A 21,506-nucleotide genomic window follows, 5' to 3' on the forward strand; every position below is an offset into this window, starting at 1 on the left:
ATAGATAGATAGATAGATAGATAGATAGATAGATAGATAGATAGATAGATAGATAGATAAAAGGGTGAGTTAGGGAGATTTTCTAACATCCAGGAGAGGTGCCATGATCTAAATCAGAAGTATAATATGAAAAATTGTTTTTCCTGACTTGAAGCAGACATGTATCCCTAAGCACTGAGAAGCAGGTGTTCATAGCACCTGTGGTGACATAAGGTATATGTGGTGACACAAGGAATCTAGATTCATCCTTGGAACAGGCTTGTAATCAGTGTACAATATACAGACAGTAGAAAGATCCATGAAAGACATTGATTCCTCCGATAGAGCTCTTGGTTTTTTGTTTGTTTGTGTTCTGCATGGATAGATGTTTTTGTGATTTGTCCTGCATAAGCAACCACCTGGACCCGCATGTACACAGGCAGGCTAAGGAATGTTGTTTGTGAGACTCGTGCTGTGTGAATAACCTTGGGAGCCTGGTAGTTTGAAATATATTATCTGGCCTCCAGGTCAGAACTGGTCCTTCTGTTCTGGGCACCAAGGGCTACAAATCTTGTCTCACATCCTCTCCTGCTCCAGGCTGGGCTGGCCCCTGAGAATTGAATCTGGGAGGGGAGGCAGAAAATATAAACATGATAACATGGAAATGCAACTTGCTCTAAACTGCACATAGGCGAACAAATGTTTAATTTCAACCCTGTGATTTGCCTTATATATATGGCCCTTATGGGGATGGCCATTTGGAAGTCTCACCTGAGGGGAGGACACTCTGCCCAGGCCTCTCAATCAGGACTCCAGCCTGGCCATTTCCATGGGGCTTCCACCGCTGATGAGGTTAGATGTTGTTAAGTACCTGATGTGATGTAATTTTGCCTTATTCTCATTCATTGCCTACTATTACCTTCATCTATGTGTAGATTCCTTTCCTCTTCTGTTTCTATTAGGCTTCTATAATAGTAGTAAAGTTTTCTTTCCTTTTCAAAACCGAAACACGGCTGTTATGAATCTTTTGTTCAGAACAGTTTGGCCACCCAACATCTTTTCTTCCAATTTCTGAAATTCTGATTTTCTTCTGGTAAGCCACTTTTCCTCCATGATCAGACCACTTTTCTGGTAAAGCTCTATCTATACTAAGTCCAGGAGTGACATGTGACATAGGCCCATCCAATTAGAGCATCACATTTCCCTGATTTCTAAGTGATCACTAAGGTTTGCCACATAATTCAAGCCAAGCCAAGCCAAGCAAATAAAAACCAATTAGTGCTAACCCTGGAATTATTTTTTCAAGTTGCCAGGGATTTGCATTTCTTTATCCACCAGATTATAACCTAAGAAGATATAAACCTGGAGCTTGTGGCAACCATCTCCCTATAAACAGAGCCAAAAAGTGGAGCCAGCTCAGATGGAAGCAGAGAAGAGACTGGTGGTAGGGGAAGAAAAACCAGGTACCAAAGATAACATTTGAACTTTTCTGAGAGAACTCAGGAAACCAGATTTACTCCCAGGTTTATCAATTACTTGAGTTCACTCCCTCTTTTTCTTTGCTTGTGAGAGATTGAGAAATTCCCAGTATGCCTTGAGTTTGGTTCAATTACGAAAATAGCACGGCTTCTGGGACACAAGCAGTACCACCTCGATGCCATTTTATGGCGAGGAAGTTCAGCCTTGCGAAGGGAAGTATCAAGAGTCAGAAACAGTGGTTTATATACAAACTTGTCTAGCACAGATTCACATAAAAATAACTGTTTTTATGCTCACATAAAAAACCTATTTTTCCAACTTCCCATATATAAGTTTAGCAGCGGCTACTTTTTGCAGGGTCAAAACAGAATAAAAAACCAGAAAAACCGAAGTTCTAACTTGGCTTTATTGAAATAGGCTCTGACATTACAGCTTAAGCAGGTAATGCTTGAAATTTCAACTTCCTGTTTCTTCTTACTCCCTCCCCACAAAGAAACTGATTTGTGAGATGACATAGCTGTGAGTTTTTGAAGTCTTTCCATGAACAAGAATGTCTCCTATGATAATCTCATACCTGACCTCCTTAAGCAATTTATGAAACATCAGAAAATTTCACAAACAGCAAAACTTCCAGAGTAACCACTGGTCAGTATTACTGATGGCCAGATGCTGATAAGCTTGGGCAAAGCCACATTTTACAATCAATCTGCCAAACACACTTCTCACCCTACCCCACGGCTTGCCCAACTACTTTCCCTCTGTTGGCAATGCTCTTCCCTTAGATATTTGCATAGCTCACTCCCTCACTTCCTTCACAGCTCTGCTTAACTTCTGCCTTCTTGAAGAGGTCATAGTATATAAAATAAAGCACCACCTATATAAAATATAGAACCACCTATATAAAATACAGGTCATTCTATATAAAATATAAGGCCATCCTATATAAAATACCACTCACATGATTAATTTTTACCCCCTAAACTGCTTTATTTTCCTACATGGCACTTATTACCTGACATGACATTTGTTTGCCTGGTGAACATCAAATATGGGTAAGATTTAGATGCTCATTTTACCAGTTACCTATCACCTTCAGAAAGTCTCAGTTCACATGCACATTCTAGCTCTTCCACAATTAATATGGACTACTTCAAAATCTATACAACTGCTTGGACACCACTTTAATAACTATTGGTCAAGGTCCAGTCGGGAAAACAAAAACCACAATAGGCTTTTCAATAGCGGGAATTTGATATAGAGAATTGGTTCTATAGCTATTGGGTATTGAATGAATAGAAAGAAGAACATGGAAATAGCTCAGAGATTATAACTGCAGGAAGCAGCTACCACCCCTGCAGCTGGAGAAGCAAAGGGAAGCAGTCAAGTTTATTGAAACTAGAAGCTCAGAGATAAGACCCAATGGATATGAGACTCAGATATTGGCTGTGAGGGCAGGGGTATCACTCAGCTGCTGCTGGTCGTTCAGGATCTCAGAAGAGGAGCCCCACTGAGTCTGGGCCCTGGGGAGGGGAAATTGCCTGGACAGGGTTGTCACCTCTGAGTGGGGTGCCATGAAGCTGGTTCTGGAATGCTGGAAGAAGATGGAAATGAGAACCCAAACTGCTGGCAGCAGTGTGAAGGGCTCTGCTGAGGTGCCAGTAACAAGAACAATGAGGAAAAGCAGAAAAAAGCAGGTCCTTTCTCCCTTCCTCCCATCTTCCAATATCCCTCCACCGCTACTTTTGGCACAACATAGGAGAATACCCCTGGAGAAGGAGAACTGTAGTTTGCAGAATTCCAGTCCCACAGCCAAAGCAGGACATAGCAGAATAGATTTAAGCAAAGAGATAACAGCTTAAGACCAACACAGATCCTAATGGATTTCTCCAATTTTGTTTTCTTAGGAGAAAAGCCAAATTTCAAATGAAATTTGAAATGGTTGACTCTTCACTATATTATTATATTAGCTCTTTCTTGTAAGCCTTGTAGACTTTGGAGTATCACAGATGAACTTCAGGTGGTCCATGAACCCATGAAATAAAAACATTTTGATTTACCATGGTATTTTTTTAATAAGTTAGTTCATAACTCTTCTTAAAGTTTCAAAGGAGCCTGAAAGCCCCCTAAAATCTGGCATCACTTCCCATTTTCTCATTCAATACTTAAACTTGCTATGGAAAACACACACAATTCTTAGATTCTTTTAATGCCTTCAGCACACTATTGGTTATGACTCTCTTGGTTACAGAACCAATCTGAATCACCTCAAGAAAAAGTCAGGGAGGACGAAGGAATCTATTCAAAGGACCTCAACCCAGGAAGAAATCACCTAGTTAAAGGAAGGGGCCCCAAATAGCACTGTCTCCTTCATAAATGCCATCTAAAGAAACTCCAGTATATGTGCTCAAAGATATTTTTACATTGCAGAATTATTCACTATAGTGAAAATTTGGAGATAAATTAGATGTTCATAAGAATGGATAAGTTATGATAAATCACTGATTTCTACTCCAGAAACCAATATTGCATTGTATGTTAACTAAATTTTTTTAATGAATAAATTAGATCAACATGCTAATGGGTAAGTGGCATATTATTTAATATAGTGGACTACTGTATAACAGTTAAACCAAACCTACATGTGTCTGAATAACTCAAAAGTGTAGCATTGGGTTGGAAGCAAAAACAAGTTGTAGAATAACATGCTTAATATCATATAGTTTGTACCATTTTAAAACATGCAAAATTATGTCGTGCAAATACTTACAGCAAAAGAATAAAAACACACTGGGAATCATACCCCCAAATTTAAATTTGTTTTACCCCTAGTGAAGAGAGAAGAGAAAGAAAATAAAGAGGAGTTCACAGGGAGTTCTAATTATATTGGTCCTAGATGACTTCTTTCAAATAAATCTGAGTTCAATATAGCAAAACCTTAAGATGTGGCCAAGTTAAGTGGTGGATTTGTGGGTGTTTGTTATATCATGCTATATTTTTCTATGTTTTGAAAATGTTTCATAAATTTAAAAACTAGGAAATGTAAAGGGCACTAAAAACTCCATTAGCAGTGGCCTAGACCACTCCCTGAGCATAATTAACAGGAGCTCAAAGGCAAGAAGAACTCATCATCACAAATCAGAAACCCCATTATAAGGCTCCTTCTCAGAAACAAGACCCTCTCTCCTCAGAGGTGGATATCTGACAAGAGTACAGGGAGAGGGAGAAGGGAGATTTATCAAAGAAAGGAGAATAGAAGAGGGAAAGAAAATAGTATCTCTATGGCATTTTAAAAGATGAAAAAACAACACACAAACACCCAGGTAAGAACTCCCTCAGCAAGAAGAAACAAGATAGTATATGAAGAAAAGGTCTTATTAAGTTTATAGTTCTTACCTGGCTCTGGTTTCCTCCCAATTAGGCTAGATAATTGCAAAAGATTCACCTGGTTCTATTACTCTGAGTCTCAGGGCAAGGAAGATTCCTGAGTTTTTCTTATTTCTGAGTGTTTTTATTATCAAGTAGTTCCATTATTAAAGAGAAATTTCTGGGGGCACCTGTGTGGCTTAGTCAGTTGGGCGTCAGACTCTTGGTTTCAGCTCAGGCCCTGATGTCAGGGTCCTGAGATTGAGCCCTTCATTGGGCTCCCTGCTCAGCAGGGAGTCAGCTTGAAGATTCTCTCCCTCTGCCCCTCCCCTCCCCCACAAAGCTTGTGTGCACGTGTGTTCTTTCTCTCTCTCTCTCAATCAAATAAATAAATCTTTTTAAAAAGAGAGAAATTTCTGGTGTCTTGGGAATTAGAAAAATGGAACTTAAGCTTATTTGTAGTATAATTTACCTCTAATCCCTCTAATTCACCCCTAATGATGGTAAGAATGGAAAAACAGAAAATGGACTTTATTTCCTCATTTTAAACCTGTCCTTAAAAGTGTCCAAGTATTCTATTATAGTAACATCAAGAAATCAAGGTAAAAATTAAATCCACATTTTGACCATTTGTATAAGTCATATGTTCTAACTTCTGTCCATATAGGATTTTGTTACACGCCTAAAATTTGCTTTAAAAATGACACAAAAATTGCAAAATAAGCAACAGTGGCAATAACAATCTCCTCGCCTTCAATGTCAAGGCTCTGAAAACTGTCAACTCCTAGCATATTCATTAACGCCTACCTTTTCTAAAATATGCAAGTCAATGTATCAAGAAAATTAACTTCAAAAAGTTTTTTGAAAACAAATTCTGAAGATTTTGCAGAATACTCAACTTTTTTCATGGACAGTTCTGGATAACCAAGGAACATGATGGCATATGCTATCAAATGAAGTACTAATGAATGAAGACAAATTCAATTAGGGATTGGTGTACTTTCAAGAAAGAACTTGTACAATGCAAAAGCAAAGTTCCAGTGTTGCAAATAAAGGAAAGGCAGGGTGCAACATTTCATGTGCAGTAACATGTCCTGTTGAAAAGAAATGAAGCCTGTATGATTTATAAATCAATTGCATTATATTGTCTGATACATTTAGTCTCAATTGCCACAAGCACTCCTAAGAACATCAACAGTGCAAAATGCCTCCAATCCATAAAAGATTGAGACGACCAGCAACTAAGAACACTGTAAGATTTTCCCTTTCATGTTATATTAGCCTCATAATCTGACTGAAAAGTCAAATTGTATCACCATGATTCCAAAGCCTGCTGTTCTATGTTTTTTAAAAATTCATTCCATCTAGCCAAAGAGTGTTTCTAAAGTTCTATATGCCAGTGTGCTTGGAACACATTAATTCCATTAGCAGGCTATTTCAGGAAATAGTGAGCATATTTCTTGGAAACAAATACATGTGGCTAAAAAACAGCCTCAAAAAAAAAAAGTAGGTGAAAAACTGAAAACAAAGATGATTTTTAAATGTAATTAGAACTCTTTCCCATCACATATCAAAGGTGTCATAACTGCTTCTTGACTGAGAAGTTGGTGTTTTGGATTTGGGTCTTTAAACCAAAAAACCTATCTTGAGATGGCACTCTAAGGAGTCTATCTGCCTCTTAATCATAGGCAACTGCTAAATGAAGTGTATCTCTTTTCTCTGTTACATTACTATTGGCAACCAGATCCTCAGTAAGTGCCCAGAAATGTTTCCATGGTTACAAAAAGCATTCAGCATCCCTCTTGTTTTGGGCCAATTTAGCTTAAAATCTATTGTGGAGAAAAAATATGGCACATTAAGGAACATAAAATCAAGATACAACGTTATGAAAAGAATTCAAGGTTAAATGGGAAAAGCAGGCTTGACAAGGCTTTTTAAAAAATGCGTATAAATCACTGATTAAAATGCCGCCTTTTCCTAGTGTATCTCCAAATACATCTCTTTAATAGACTGCAAAGCAGCCATGTACTGCAGCTGCCATGATCCGTTAGTATAAAAGAAAAAATGAGCACATGATGATAATTTAAGACTGCTACCAAGCAGGTAGAATCCCCCCCAAAACAAGTGTTCAATAGTCATACAGCTAAGAATCCAGTCCCTTATCCTGGTTTCATAGGGTGCTCAGGCTAGGTAAATATTTTGAGAAAAGAGGAATAAGAGCTTTTGTTCATTGGTATGAGACATTGGAAGTAAATTAGTGGGCTATATCACATCAGGAAGAAAGACAAAGATGGAAGCTCCCTAGAGGCAACTTAGTAAAGCTCCCCCACCTATAAAGTCATGAGTGAATTAGGCCAAGGGGACTGTCTCATTCTAGATCTCTGCTGCATCCCCATTCCCACTGCCACCAACAGCCAGGACATTAAAAACATTTGTACATCTTCTGGAATATATTAAACAAATGGTATAAGCTTTTCAATAATCTGAAGGAGAGGCCCATGGCTTATACTTGTGTATACTTATCCATTCCCTATAGTGCTCTGTACATGGTAGACAGTCAATAAACATTTGATTAAGTGAGAACAGCCATCATACAAAACCTCTCATTTTAGAGAAATGTTTCTCCCCATATCAATCTATAGATACATGTCTCCCTTTACCATTTTCTGCTCTTATTTTCACTGTGAAATGGAGAGAAGTGGATGAGATTTAGTCATAATGCTGTTAAGGACTAATTGAAAGACTTACACTTCCAGGAAGATAGAATAGCTGTACTTTTCCCTATTCTTCCCCTAAGTACAACCAAAAATCCTATATGAAACAAAGGTAAGCAGACCAAAAGGTACAGAGAAGATGGCAGACTTGCCAGGAACCATGAAATTCAAGGAACAACATGGTGGTGAGTTTCCTGGGTTCTTTTGCCACACATATCCCAGAATGAAGCTGAAGAAACTGGCAACCCAGAAATTCCAACAAGCACAGACAACAAAGGCCCCAAGAAAAGCCTACTCTCTTTATGCAAAGGACCAGGGAAGGGGCAGCCTAGCAAAACAGAAAACTCTTAGACAATAAATGTTCTACTCTAAACAAACAGCACAGAAAAAAAACTGTCTCTTACCCTCATCCATGCCAGTAAAGTCCAAATGGGGAGCCTAGACTTCCATCCTCACCAAGATGTAATGAGGCACCCCAAGACCCCCACCAGAGAGTGCCAGAGAAGACAAAGGAGAGATCCAGGACTTTCAGTTTTGATAGCCAATAATGAGCATCCTCCACCACTGCAGTATCAGAACAGGTCATGTGAGGAGCCTGGACCCCGACCTGAAAGTATTGAGGCATTTCCACCCCTCCCAACTTGGGTGGTATCAGAGGAGCTCTAGCAGAGACAGAACTTTCACCATCACCTGACAGTAATAAGGCTACCCTCAACTCAGTATTAGTGGAAATCACATGGGAAGATAGAACTCCCATCCCAACCCAACATTAACAAGGACCACCCCTTCAAGAGTGAAGGAGGCCAAGAGAGAAACCTAGACTTCTGCCTCCATTGTAATAAGCCAATGGACTCTTGCTCTGTCAGAGCCCCGTCAAAGACTCTCTGAGATGCCTTTTTGATGACATTATTTTGTCATGAAAATAATGACAACTATTTCTCTATATATATTCATGTTGTTTTAGACACTATTTCTTTTTATAAGTTACTACAATAGCTCCCTAACATACATTCTTTCTCCCAAATTAGCCTCCAAACTGATGCTAGAGTTATCCTAAAACAAGACTCCACTGGTGTCACTTATGATTATGATATTTTTGAGATTCCAACTACTTACAAAATAAAAGCTAAGTCCTTAATACAGAAAAACAAAGACCTTCCCAACTGCAACCTAAGATCTAGCCTCATTTTCCATCCCTGAAAATGTCAGACTTGTCCACATGTCTGTGTTCATGCCATTTCCTCCAAAAGAAATGCCTTTCTCCCTCCATTCACCATTAAATTCTGACTCATGCTCAGAGTTTGCAGTCCTATATCATCTGCTTTGTGGAACCTTTTGGGATCACCTCTGGCAAAATCATCTCAAGAGTTACCATGTAGTTAACTGTTGTAACTTTATACAAACTTTTTTTTATAGGACTTATTACATATAACTATCTTTTAGGAATTAAGGAACTCATTACAAAAAAACCAATATCTTCTTTGTACATTTATCTTCCAGCCCAAACATGCTGCCCAATTAATGAGAATGTCCAATTCAATTTTAAAGTACAGTGTTAAGTGTGTAAGATCTAAGTCCCGGCTTCCAGTTAGGATGTAGAACATTGGAAATAATGCTCCCACTCTTTAAACAACAACAACAACAATACAATTTAGGTATTTTGTAAAATGACACATTCTCTTAAATTCATCAGAGAGCTGAGATCATAATGTAACCAACAAATCCGAAGGCTAAAAAAAAAAGAAAACTTCTTTCAAAGGGATAAAAAATTCAAGCATTTTCTTGCTAAAGGCAGTTGTTGGATTTTTACATAAGACAGTAAGAAGAATTAAGTTAATATTTTCAAGAAATTTCTAAAGGCCAAGTGTGGACCAGCACAAGAGTACAAAACCCAAAGGAGTCACAAATCCAAAGAAAATTGAAGCCCATTTAGAAGCTCTTCTCCACAAAATTCACCTAGTACTCACAAGAAAGACTGAGGGCCCAGCAGGGCAAGAGTGAAGAAAGTTTCTCTCATTGTATAGTCTGGAAGATGCCATAGGAAAGGTAAGAAGTCTCACTAAGATTCCTCTATTATATTCCCATTATGGAACAAAAGCTTTAAGCCACTTGGGGAAGGGCAGCAGATTTTGTCACCCCCCAGACTACAGATAAAGACATTAAGTGAGTGAATAAAACAAAACAAAAACTTCCACCTCTGGGGAAGGGGCAAAAGAAGTCTTGGGGTCATACCATTGGGGGAGGGCAGGATTATTGAGAAGACCCTAACCCTAAGACATAGGGACATAATACCTGCCTAAAACAGGCTGCTCCCTAACAGCACAAAACAGAAACTTAAAACACAACCACACCACATTAGCAAACACCAAGTAATAAATACAGAGCAGGTTCCTTCTGGGAAAGGGACAAAGCCTAAAAAGAGAGACCTTTCTGAGGCACAGACAAAAAGAGGAGACTCAAGTTGAAGATGGAGAAGATTTTGACAAAACTCTGTAGAAAACAAGCCCCTATCCCAAACACAATGTAATAATAGAAACTTTTGAAGCTTATACAGCATTGAGATTAACCAACAGCAAAGCCCAAACCCAGATCAAATTCTGATTAAATTGACTCAACTTTCTCCCAGCTTTAGAAAAGGCTAACCTATTTCCAGACAGAAATACTACTTACATTCCCTACCTATGATGTTTGATTTTGAATCAAAAATTACAAGACAAGCAACAAAAACAGAAAGGAAAAATACACTGTCAACAGACAAAGCAATCAAAAAAGCCAAACTCAGAGATGACTCAGATGTTGGAACTATCAGACAGGAAATTTAAAATAACTATAATTGGGCGCATAGGTGGCTCAGTTGGTTAAATGACTGCCTTTGGCTCACGTCATGATTCTGGAGTCCCGTGGATTGAGTCCCACCTGACTCCCTGCTCAGCAGGGAGCCTGCTTCTCCCTTTGACCCTCCCACCACCTCGTGCTATCTCTCTCTCATCCTCTCTCTCAAATAAATAAATAAAATCTTTAAAAAAAAAACCCTAGAATTAATATTTTAAAAGCCATAATAGGAAAAGGGGGAAACATGCATAAACTCATACAGAATTTCAGCAAAGAAGACTGAAATTATTTTTTAAAAGTCAAATCAAAATGCTAGAAATAAAAAATATGGTAACAGAGATGAAGAATGTTTTCAGTGGACTTATCATCAGACCTGATACAAAGAAAATATTAGTAAACTTGAAGAATATATGACATTAGATTGTGCTACCTATACTGAAATATAAAAAGGTAAAAAAGAGTGAAGAAAAAAGAACACTCAAGAGCTGTGGGATGATATCAAATGGTCTAATATTTGTATAACTGAGAGATAAGCAAAATAGAATGTATTAGAAGCAATATTTGAAGAGATGAAAGCCAAGAATTTTCCAGAAGTAATGAAACTCACTAAATCACAGACATAAAAAGGTCAGAGAACACCAAGAAAAATGAATACCAGAACACACACACACACACACGCACACACACACACACACCTAATACAGCTGCTGGAAACCACAGATAAACACAAAATCTTGAGGGTATCCAGTAGAAAAAAGACACATTACACGCAGAGGAACAAAAGAATTATAGCATACTTCTCATATGAGAACTATGCAAGCCATAAGACAGTGAAATGGCAACCTTAAAGTGCTGGGAAAAAAATAAGTGTCAACTCAGAATTCCATACCTTGCTGAAATAGATTCAAAAATAAATATTTTTCAGACAAACAACTAAGATAATTCAGTAGCAGCATATATGCACAAGCTAAAGAGCTTCAAACAGCATAAATGAGGTAAATATAAAATTCTTTTTTCCTTTATTTTAATTATTTAGAGAGAAAACCAACCATCTAAAGCAAAACAGCATCAATGTATTGAGTACTTATTACATGTATAAAAGTAAAATATATCACAATAAAACAAAGGACATGAAGGAGGAATTGGGAATACACTGTTGTAGCATCACCAAACTATGAGTAAAGCAGTAAAATATTATTTCAAGACAGACTGCCATTAAGGATATATATCGTAAATCCTAGGATGACCACTAAACATTTTTAAAAAGAGATATACATTTTTTTTAAAATTTTTAAAAAGAGATATAAATAATGAGCCCAGAGTAGAGGTGAAATGGAATCTTAAAAATATTCAATTCAAAAGAAGACATGAAAAAAATAGGATAAAAGAGACAAAGAATAGATGAAACAGATAAGAAATAATCTAATAAGATGACAGATTTTAGTTCAACAATATCAATAATTACATCAAATATAAAGTTAAGACCAATTAACAGTGAAAATTTGTCAGATTGGATTTTAAAAAAATAAAACCCAATTTTATGCCATGTACAAGAATCCCACTATAAATATAAAGACAAATTTAAAGTTAATGATTAGGGGCACCTTAGTGGCTCAGTCGGGTAAGCATCTGCCTTCAGCTCAGGTCATAATCTTGAGGTCCTGGGATGGAACCCCATGTCAGACTCCCTGCTCAGAGGGGAGCTGCTTCCTCCCTCTCCCTTTGCCCCTCCCCCACCATTTGTGCTCTCTCTCTCTCTCTCTCTCAAATAAATAAAATATTTAAAAAAATTTTTTTAAATAAAGTTAATAATAGAAAAGACTATATCATGCCAACACTAATCAAAAGAAAGCTGGAGTAGCCATACTAATATCAAAATAGACTTTAGGGATAAAAAAGGTATATAACACAATGAGCAAGAGGTCAATTCATCAAGGAGACACATACTTCTAAAATGTGTATGGAATTAACAATAGGGCTTCAAACTACATGAAGCAAAAACCAATAGAACTGGAAAAGAGAAATAATCAAATCCACAAGAAGAATTAGAGACTGCAATACTTTTCTCTCAGTAATCAACAGAACAAAATCAGTTGGCAAAATTAGTAGATAAAATAAGTACATAAAAAATCTGAAAAAATAGCCTCAAAAAACTTAAAGTAATTTGTAGAACACTGTGCCCAACAACAGCAAAATACAGTCTTTTTCAAGTACACAGGATATATCCAAGTCAGAACATATTCAGAGTGATAAAACAAAACAATTAATTTTAAAAAACCAAAATTATATAAAATATGTGCTTAGACCATAACTGGATTAAACTAGAAATTGGTTACACAAAGTCGTCTAAAATATTCCTAATATTTGGAATGTAACTAACATACTTTTAAATAAACCATGCATCAAAGAGGGAGTCAAAGGGAAACTAGATGTTTTTAATAGAAAGACAACATATTAATAATTTCTGGTTGCAGATAAAGGTCAATGGTATTTTTATATACTAGCAAGCAGCAGTTTCAAATTGAAAGTTATAAAAGTACTATTTACAATAGAATCCAAAAAAAGGAAATACTTAGGTATAAATCTAACAAAATATGTATGAGACCTTTATGCTGGAAACTACAAAATAAAACACATAGACAAAATCCAAGCACTAAATAAAGCAATATACCATGTTCATGAATTGAAAAACAAAAGTTATTAACATGTCATTCTTTTTTTTAATTTTTATTAACATATAACATATTATTTGTTTCAGGGGTACAGGTCTGTGATTCATCAGTCTTGCACAATTCACAGCACTCACCATAGTACATACCCTCCCCAATGTCCATCACCCAGCCACCCCATCCCTCCCACCCCCCTCCACTCCAGCAACCCTCAGTTTGTTTCCTGAGATTAAGAGTCTCTTATGGTTTATCTCCCTCTCTGGTTTTGTCATTTCATTTTTCTCTCCCTTCCCTTATGATCCTCTGTCTTGTTTCCAAATTGATCTATGGATTCAACATAATTCCAATCAAATTCCCAGCATAATTTTTTTAATTTTTTTATTGTTATGTTAATCCCCATACATTACATCATTAGTTTTAGATGTAGTGTTCCATGATTCATTGTTTGTGCATAACACCCAGTGCTCCATGCAGAACGTGCCCTCTTTAATACCCATCACCAGGCTAACCCATCCTCCCCCCCTTCCCCTCTGGAACCCTCAGTTTGTTTCTCAGAGTCCATCATCTCTCATGGTTCGTCTACCCCTCCAATTCCCCCCCCCTTCATTCCTCCCCTCCTGCTATCTTCTTCTTTTTTTTTTTTTCTTAACATATATTACATTATTTGTTTCATAGGTACAGATCTGAGATTCAACAGTCTTGCACAATTCACAGCGCTCACCAGAGCACATACCCTCCCCAGTGTTATCACCCAGTCAGCCCATCCCTCCCACCCTACCCCCCACTCCAGCAACCCTCAGTTTGCTTCCTGAGATTAAGAATTCCTCACATCAGTGAGGTCATATGATACATGTCTTTCTCTGATTGACTTATTTCGCTCAGCATAATAGCTTCCAATTCCATCCACGTCGTTGCAAATGGCAAGATCTCATTCCTTCCCAGCATAATTTTTTAATCAAAAGCTTATTCCAAAAATTATATGGAAAAGCAAATAAACTAGAATAGTCAAACAATTTTTTTAATAATAAAGTTGGAGGGCTCACACTACCTGATTTCAAGACCTATTATACAGCTATAGGAATCAAGACAGTGTGATACTGGAGAAAGAACACAAATGTAGATTAATGGGAAAATAAAGAGTCTAGCAATAGACACACATATATAGATAATATATTTCTGACAAAGATACCAAAGCACATAATGAAGAAAGGGTAGTCATTTCTACAAATGAGGTAAGAATGATTAAACATCTATATTGAGAGTGGAAGGGAAATACCTCCATCCATACCTTATATCATATAAAAAATCACCTCAAAATGGATCAAAATGGATAGCCCTAAATGTAAAACCCATAACTCTAAAATTTCTAGAATAAAACAAGAAAAAATCTTTGTGACTCCAGGCTACATGAATATTTCTTAGATATAACAAAAGCACAATTCATTTTAAAAAATTGATGAGTCAGGTCTCATGTAATTAAGAAACCCTGTTTTTTGAGGGACACTGTTAAAAGAATAAAAAGTCAAGCCACAAAACTGGAAGAAAATATTTGTAAATCATAGACCAATAGAAAAGACCACAGAAAAGTAACTCATACTCAGAATATAAACATAACTTTCAAATCTCAAAATTGAAAAAGCAATTCAATAAAAGTGGACAAAAGATTTGAAGACTTTACTAAAGAAGCTACACAGATGATAGGTAACTACATGAAAAGATGCTCAATGCCATTAGTTATTAGGGAAATGCAAATTAAAATAAAAATGATATGTTAAAACCTAGGAAAGGCCTGAGATTTTATCTTACTTGCACAGCAACAAGTTAGCCTGCTACTGTTTTATGGTTGTTGGCAGAAGATGCAAGACTTCTCGTCAGAGACAAAGGACAGTTTATTCCAGCGCAACATACAACATGAACACCACATTCACGTCAGTCCCCCACTGTCCAAGTACTATAGGGGCGATGCAGAGACAGGCGCAGATAGATGCTGTGCATGCAGTGGGTTTATGTCACAGCCAAGGAACACCAACCTTGCAAAATCTCTATCATTTGCAAGCAAATCTGCCTAAGCTTCACCCTGAAGAGAGACATTATCTTTATTAGACTGAGAAGCAAACAAATCTTCTCTCTACTCTGAAGAGAGACACTATCTCTATCTTCCAAGGTTCTTTGTCATACAAACATCCTTGAAAAGATAGTCCAAAATAAAAGGCTGTTTGTGGCTTTGCTCATAGGACATGCAAAAATGCAAAAGACCAATGGAGAGTTATCTCCCAACATGAGCTATCACTACATACCTATGAGAATGGCTAAAAAAAAAAGGGTTTTTTTTTATAATAACATTACTGCAAAGTGCTGGTGAGGATATCAGTGACTAGAAATCTCATGTATTACTTTGGGGAATGCAAAATGGTACTTCAGAAAACAGTAGAATTTTTTTTATAAAATTGAACCTATACTTCCCATATGACCCAACAATCCCACTCCTAGGTATTTACCTAGTTGAAGTGAAAACTTACATTTGCACCAAAGCCTGTTTTGCAAATGTTTATAGCAGCTTTATTTACATTGCTAAAAACTGGAAACAACCCAAATATTCCTCAACTGATGAATGGATCAACAAACTATGGTGCATTCATGCAATGGAATACTACTCAGCAATTTAAAAAAAAACAAACAAAAAACAGTGAACTACTGAAACACACAGCAACATGGATGGATCTTAAATGCATTACTGTAAGTGCATTATAAAAGAAGTCAGACTCAAAAGGCTACCATCTGCATATTTCCATTTATAAAGCATTCTGGAAAAGACAAAATGATAGAAAATATACCAGCAATTGGAGGAGCTGGAAGTAGAGAAGAGAAATGAATACAAAGGGAATTGCAGGAATTTTTTGAGGTGATGGAACTGTTTATACCTTGATTATAGCAGTGGTTACAAAACTGTGTGTTAAAACTCACAGAACTGTATGCTAACAAGAATGAATTTTGCCATCTGTAAATTATACCTTGAAAAGGGGGAGAAAAAAAAAGAGAAAGAATATGTATAAACTCTAGAATCAGACTCCCTGAGCTGTGCCTCTTTCTAAATATGGATCTTGCATATATTCTCAAACATTCTAAGCATCAGTCTTCTTAACTGTGAAGTGAGAAGGATAATATCTGCCTCTTAGAGTTGTTAGCTTTCTTTGTTGCTGTTCTATCATTAATTATTATTTGGTGTCCTGTTATATACCTAACATTGTGCTTGATGTTAAGGATACAAAAATTAATCTATGGTGTGGCCCCTGCCTTCCAAGAGGCTACAATCTAGTGAATAAACATCCCCGAATAAACAAATGAACACAATTGTTTTACTGCCATTAGATTACAACAACTTAAAAATTTTTAAAAACCCAATGTTAAGCAACTATTAAACCAAATTCATGTTAATAACTTTAAATGTAGTTCAACTTTAGAAAGATTTTTTTAAATAATAATAGAAATTTCAAGTCAAATCTAAGAAATCCTATTGGTTGCCCAGATATTTCTAGAAATATCTCCACAGATAATTTTTAAAGACTTGAAATTGAATTTATTTATAGGCTTATCAGATTCAGAAAGAATATCAGCCTACCCTGTTTTTACCAATTTATTTTAGCATTTCAACATTAAATAAGAGTATCAAAAAAGTACTATAAAAAGAAAAATGAAATCATGCTTCCTCATTTTCTAAGGCTTCATGTATCTGGATAAAATGTTTCCCTAAAAAGATAAAGCTAAGAGGAATTACTGAAAATGGATGAAGACGCTGTGAAGTATTCTAGAAAATTCTGCTCCCTCCAAAAAGAAAAGAATTAATGACTTCAACTTTATGTCACATAAAAGATCCAATAATCTTGGTGAGAGATGCATTACAGCCACATGTCACATACACACACCCAACACCTTTCTTGGCCTATCAGCCACCTCTGTCGCCTCAACCAAGTGGAATGTCCTTAGTTCAGGCTTGAGCATTAGAATCCTGAAAAATTCATGCCAAGACATAATACAGCTACTTTTAGAGAGTTAATTACATTTCACTATATTCAAGGTATCTGACAGGATAAAGCTCTAAAGACAGTTTGTTTTAAATGTGTCCTTTCCACTCAAGGCTTAAAGAAAATCAAGCTATTCTTATTTCAAAGATTTCCTATCTACTGTCATCTCATATCACGTCTCAGTGAAACACTGTGAAAAGTGTTCTTGGAGTGTTATCAACTAAAAATTTTGCAACAAGTATGGCTTTTTGCACAGGATTTCACACTGAATAATATAGTAACATCTAGAGATTCCTAACCTAGTGAAAAAAAAGAAAACATTTTAAAAGATATTTTAAAAAGCATGACATATGCACAAGGGCTTCTCAAACAGAACCTACAGACGTGTTTTCACCATTTTACTTGCTCTGAACAATTGTTCTGAAATATGGAGGCCACAAATACGGATCTCCCGAAGTTTTATATGTTGAAAATATTCCTGAGTACATCTCTCAATAAGAAGCCAGCATGTGGAAAGGTACAGGAGAGGAAAAAATAAACTTCATATGATAACTAAAGTAAAAAAAATATAATTAGGAGATATGTCCCTTGGAAGAACCCAGAGAAAATGATCACTGGCTACCTTACCTTGCTTTTTTCCATTAACATTTTCTAAAATACCAGATAGCTGGCTGTGTTGAAGGTCACTCCTTTGCTTTTCAAGGTGGTGTTCTTTCTCAGCAATAGAAGAAAGCACATGTGGTGGCTTTTGGTCATCAAGGGTCTGATTGGGCCACTGGGACATTATGGAACATGAGTCCTTTGCATGTTGGCTAAGTCTGGGGCTCGAACTTTGGGCAGAGTCCTGCAAATCCCTATCACAACAGGAGAAATGATCCACTTCAAGAAACAAGGGATTTGCATCCTCTTGACGCCAATCATTGCCTTGTTCTTCATCTTCAAAGTAAGTTTCCTGAATCTGAATATCATCTAAGTCCTGGTCTAGCTTTTCACTCAATTTAGAGTCTTGTTTGCTTAAGTTAACCAGCGAAGCAGATAGCGTATCTCCTGCTTGCTGGAGAGCTTCATAAACCCGAGATATCCAGGAAGAGAGAGGCTGGAAGAAGTTCTGAGCATCCTGAAATGCCATGGCCAAAACCATAGCCAGCTATCTGATGTCTACAAGTCCACTTGTTCAGCTTCTTCAGTACTCTGGACTTAATGTGAACTACAGAATAAGCATGATGACAAATTAAATTGGAGGTCCCTTAATGGCTGTGAATAGTTCGCTCTCAAAACTTCTCAGCTGAAACAGAGGAAAGAAATACTTACACCTATTACAGTAACAACTCAGTAACAACTCAGATCCATTATCAGATACCTATAATCAATGTCAAACAACATTCAGGGACAAAAAGAGATCATCACTGAAATCTGAAAGTAGCTAAATAAAAATTACTGTGAAAGTCTAAATGTAGATTACTTCAATGCCTATTCACCTGCTCAGGCATGTGCAAAACTTCCATCGGCAGTAATGGGCTCTATTCATGTGGACTGAGAGAAGTCTATCCCCATAGACCATACTTAACAGTGTGAAAAGGATAAATGAATCTTCATTAAGAAGCAGTTGGATATGACATTTCAAAATACAAGAAAGGTTGGATGCTTCATCTACAAACCTGCAGATCCCAGCGAGCAGGCTAATAACCATCTCTGCTTCATGACACAAAAGATTTATCCTTTCAAAGGAAATGTGTGCCTGGAATTAAAAAGCTTTTAACAGATCTTAAAGTAAGATTTTATATTTTTATGCAATTTCTACAAATCATATCTATTCTTGGGGACCAAAGAACCACTGAAAAACAGAGCGGCAAGTGGAGTATGCAGCTTACTGGAGAATTGAATCTAGCATCTTGTTGCCTTTGTTTGTATTCTAACTTCCCGAAGACAACCCTCCACAACCCAGAAGACTCCTGAGAGACCCTCCTGCCCCCAAGATTCACAACCTGAAGGAGGCAGCTATAGGACATTGACAGAGCAACAGGGCACAAAGATTGTAGAGCTGAACATCTATACTTTTATACATATACATGCATACAAACATTACACATATATACATTTGCATGTGTATTGTGTGTGTGTGTGTGTGTGTATATATATATATATATATATATATATATAATATATATCTTATTGCCCTTACAATGCTCATCAACAGCTCAGGATAAATGCTATAAATGACCACAGAGCCTAAATTCACTCCTTGCACTTAATTACCCCATCCCTTTATTGCAATAGCTTCCTTCTGAGTCAGTCTACCAACACTCCTATATGTTTTAGCCTTCTTGTCCTCCAGCGACTGCAATTGATAGGATTGCCTACATTTTCCTGAAAATGTCTTCTTAGCTTTCGGGGGGGGGGGTGCCTTTTGTAATAGCCATTCATATATACATTGATTCATCAGTAAACAAATATTGATAAGTACCTATTAAGTGCTGGGCACAATGCCAAGTGTGAGGTAACCCTGAGGTCTGTCCCCACGGTGCCCATATTCCAATTAAAGGGAAACTGAGCTTTCTGCACTTTCCCTTTATGCTAAATAATTCATGTGTTTGTCTTTCAGGCTCTTCCTTGTCTTCCCATCAACTACATATATGCAACCACGCATTGTCCTATGGTTACTCCTCCTGCCCCTTAATACTCATCAGCTGGGAGAGCTGACCCATCCATAAGTCTCAACACTTTTTTTTTAACTCCAAAATATATATCTCCAGCCCATAGTTCAATCCCTTTATACCGGCTTAGATCTCTGGTTATCTAAGCTAGTGGTTCACAGAATTTGTATGAGAATCACCTGGTAAGCTAATAAAAAAACAGAGGTTCAGGTGGGTTGAAGGAATAGGCCCTATATCTTTTTATTTTTGTCAAGTTTCTCAGATGATTCTGACACACACCAAAATTTGAGAAATGCTGATCTAAGGAAAGAGCTACACTTGGGTGTCTCACCAAAATCTCAAATTCATCACATCACTTTTATTACTACAAGTGTTCAACACTCCACACTCACAATTGTGATTTTTTCTCTTCAACCTTGCCCCCTTCTATTCCTTCCATTCCAAGTTCTGCTACTTTTAGGTCTATGCAGTCTCTTCTGTTGTGTTTTGTACAGTGATCACCTTTCTGGCACTCTAATTTCCCCAGAAATTACATACCTAGCTGGTTCCCATCTCAAGTCTTCCCCAGCCTCAATCCATCCTTCTAGGTTTGCTCACCATAACCTGATCTTCTAGTAGGTTTATTGCCTGTCTCCTCCCCTAGAATAGACATTTCTGGAAGGCAGGGATTGCATGTTTTATTCTCTAGTTTATCCACAGTGCCTAGAAGTGTGCTAAGTATGTAGTCAATTCTCAATAAATGAAGTAATGAGTGCTATTTAATATTGTGCATAGAATAGTGTCTAGCATATAATATATACTCAAATTTGCTAAATTTATGAATAGACCTCAGAATTGTTAAAAACACCTTAACATTACTATATAAATCCCCTGCTTGGTAGTATTAAAGGGTTCTCTCAGCATTTCTTCCACTCCATTTCACCACCCACAGATTTTTTGTTTGTTTCTCCACAAATACTGTGACTAAATTGTGCTTCAGAGGATCGTGGACCTAGAAAGTTCCCTGAGAAATCATTGGGTTTAGCTTCTACCACTGTCCTTTTGGTACTTGAAACTTTTTAAGACAGAAATATCTGTCTTAAAATATCTGTCAGAAATATCTTCCTTAATAATCCTTTCTATTGTTTTATTACACAGAGAAAACTTTGTTTCCATATTCAATCTAAGACCCTTTAATTTAAGCCAGCTTTTTCTTATCCAAACTTTGAACTAGTAACAGCTCATGTTCTTGGTCTCATATCTCTTTCTTCTGTAATCTCTGTCCATCAAAGCCTATGGCAATTTTTCTAAAAAAATGAAGCTTATATCACTCCCCTAGTTTAAAAAGAAAATCAAAAAAGAACCCGCACTATGGTTTTCCTATTACTTATACTGCAGAATTTGCGCACTGGCAGTCTATCTGTCAAAATCATCATTCACTTACATTTACTGACACAGTTTTTAAAAAATTAATTTTGATGCCTCCAGTTCACTACAGTCCTCACCTCTCTCTGTTATATGTACCCACTTGCTCCATTCATTTCTGTGTAGCCTGCCTGACCCCTGGAAGCATCTGAATTTCCAAGCCCTACATTATATGATAAAGTTCACATTCTCTACCATGGCATACAAGAGGAGAGATGCTCAAAAATGTACAATCAGCATTGCCTGACTGACCTCAGTGCTGGAGGGGGCCTAGAGGCCTCCTGCAAGTTGCCAACTCTTTAACTGCTGAAATCACTGGGTATGAGGACTTCTGGGAGGTACAACAGGACCGTAGAGGGGAGAGGGTCTCAGATCAGTGGCTGTTTATCA

General features: G+C 37.0%; 1 protein-coding gene across 1 annotated transcript in view; it reads right to left on the reverse strand.

Moving 5' to 3' along the window:
• The window catches only part of SYT16 (synaptotagmin 16), a 95,293-nt gene extending 77,094 nt beyond the window's left edge, over positions 1-18,199 (reverse strand). The window contains exon 1 of the mRNA XM_034992644.1: positions 17,686-18,199. Within this exon, the coding sequence (XP_034848535.1) occupies positions 17,686-18,199 (514 nt within the window). The remainder of the gene's footprint in view (positions 1-17,685) is intronic.
• Between the last annotated feature and the right edge of the window lie 3,307 nt (positions 18,200-21,506).

This window comes from Mirounga leonina, unplaced genomic scaffold (assembly GCF_011800145.1).
Source record: "Mirounga leonina isolate KUSES-001 unplaced genomic scaffold, KU_Mleo_1.0 Mir_82, whole genome shotgun sequence".
Classification (NCBI taxonomy): Eukaryota; Metazoa; Chordata; class Mammalia; order Carnivora; family Phocidae; genus Mirounga; species Mirounga leonina.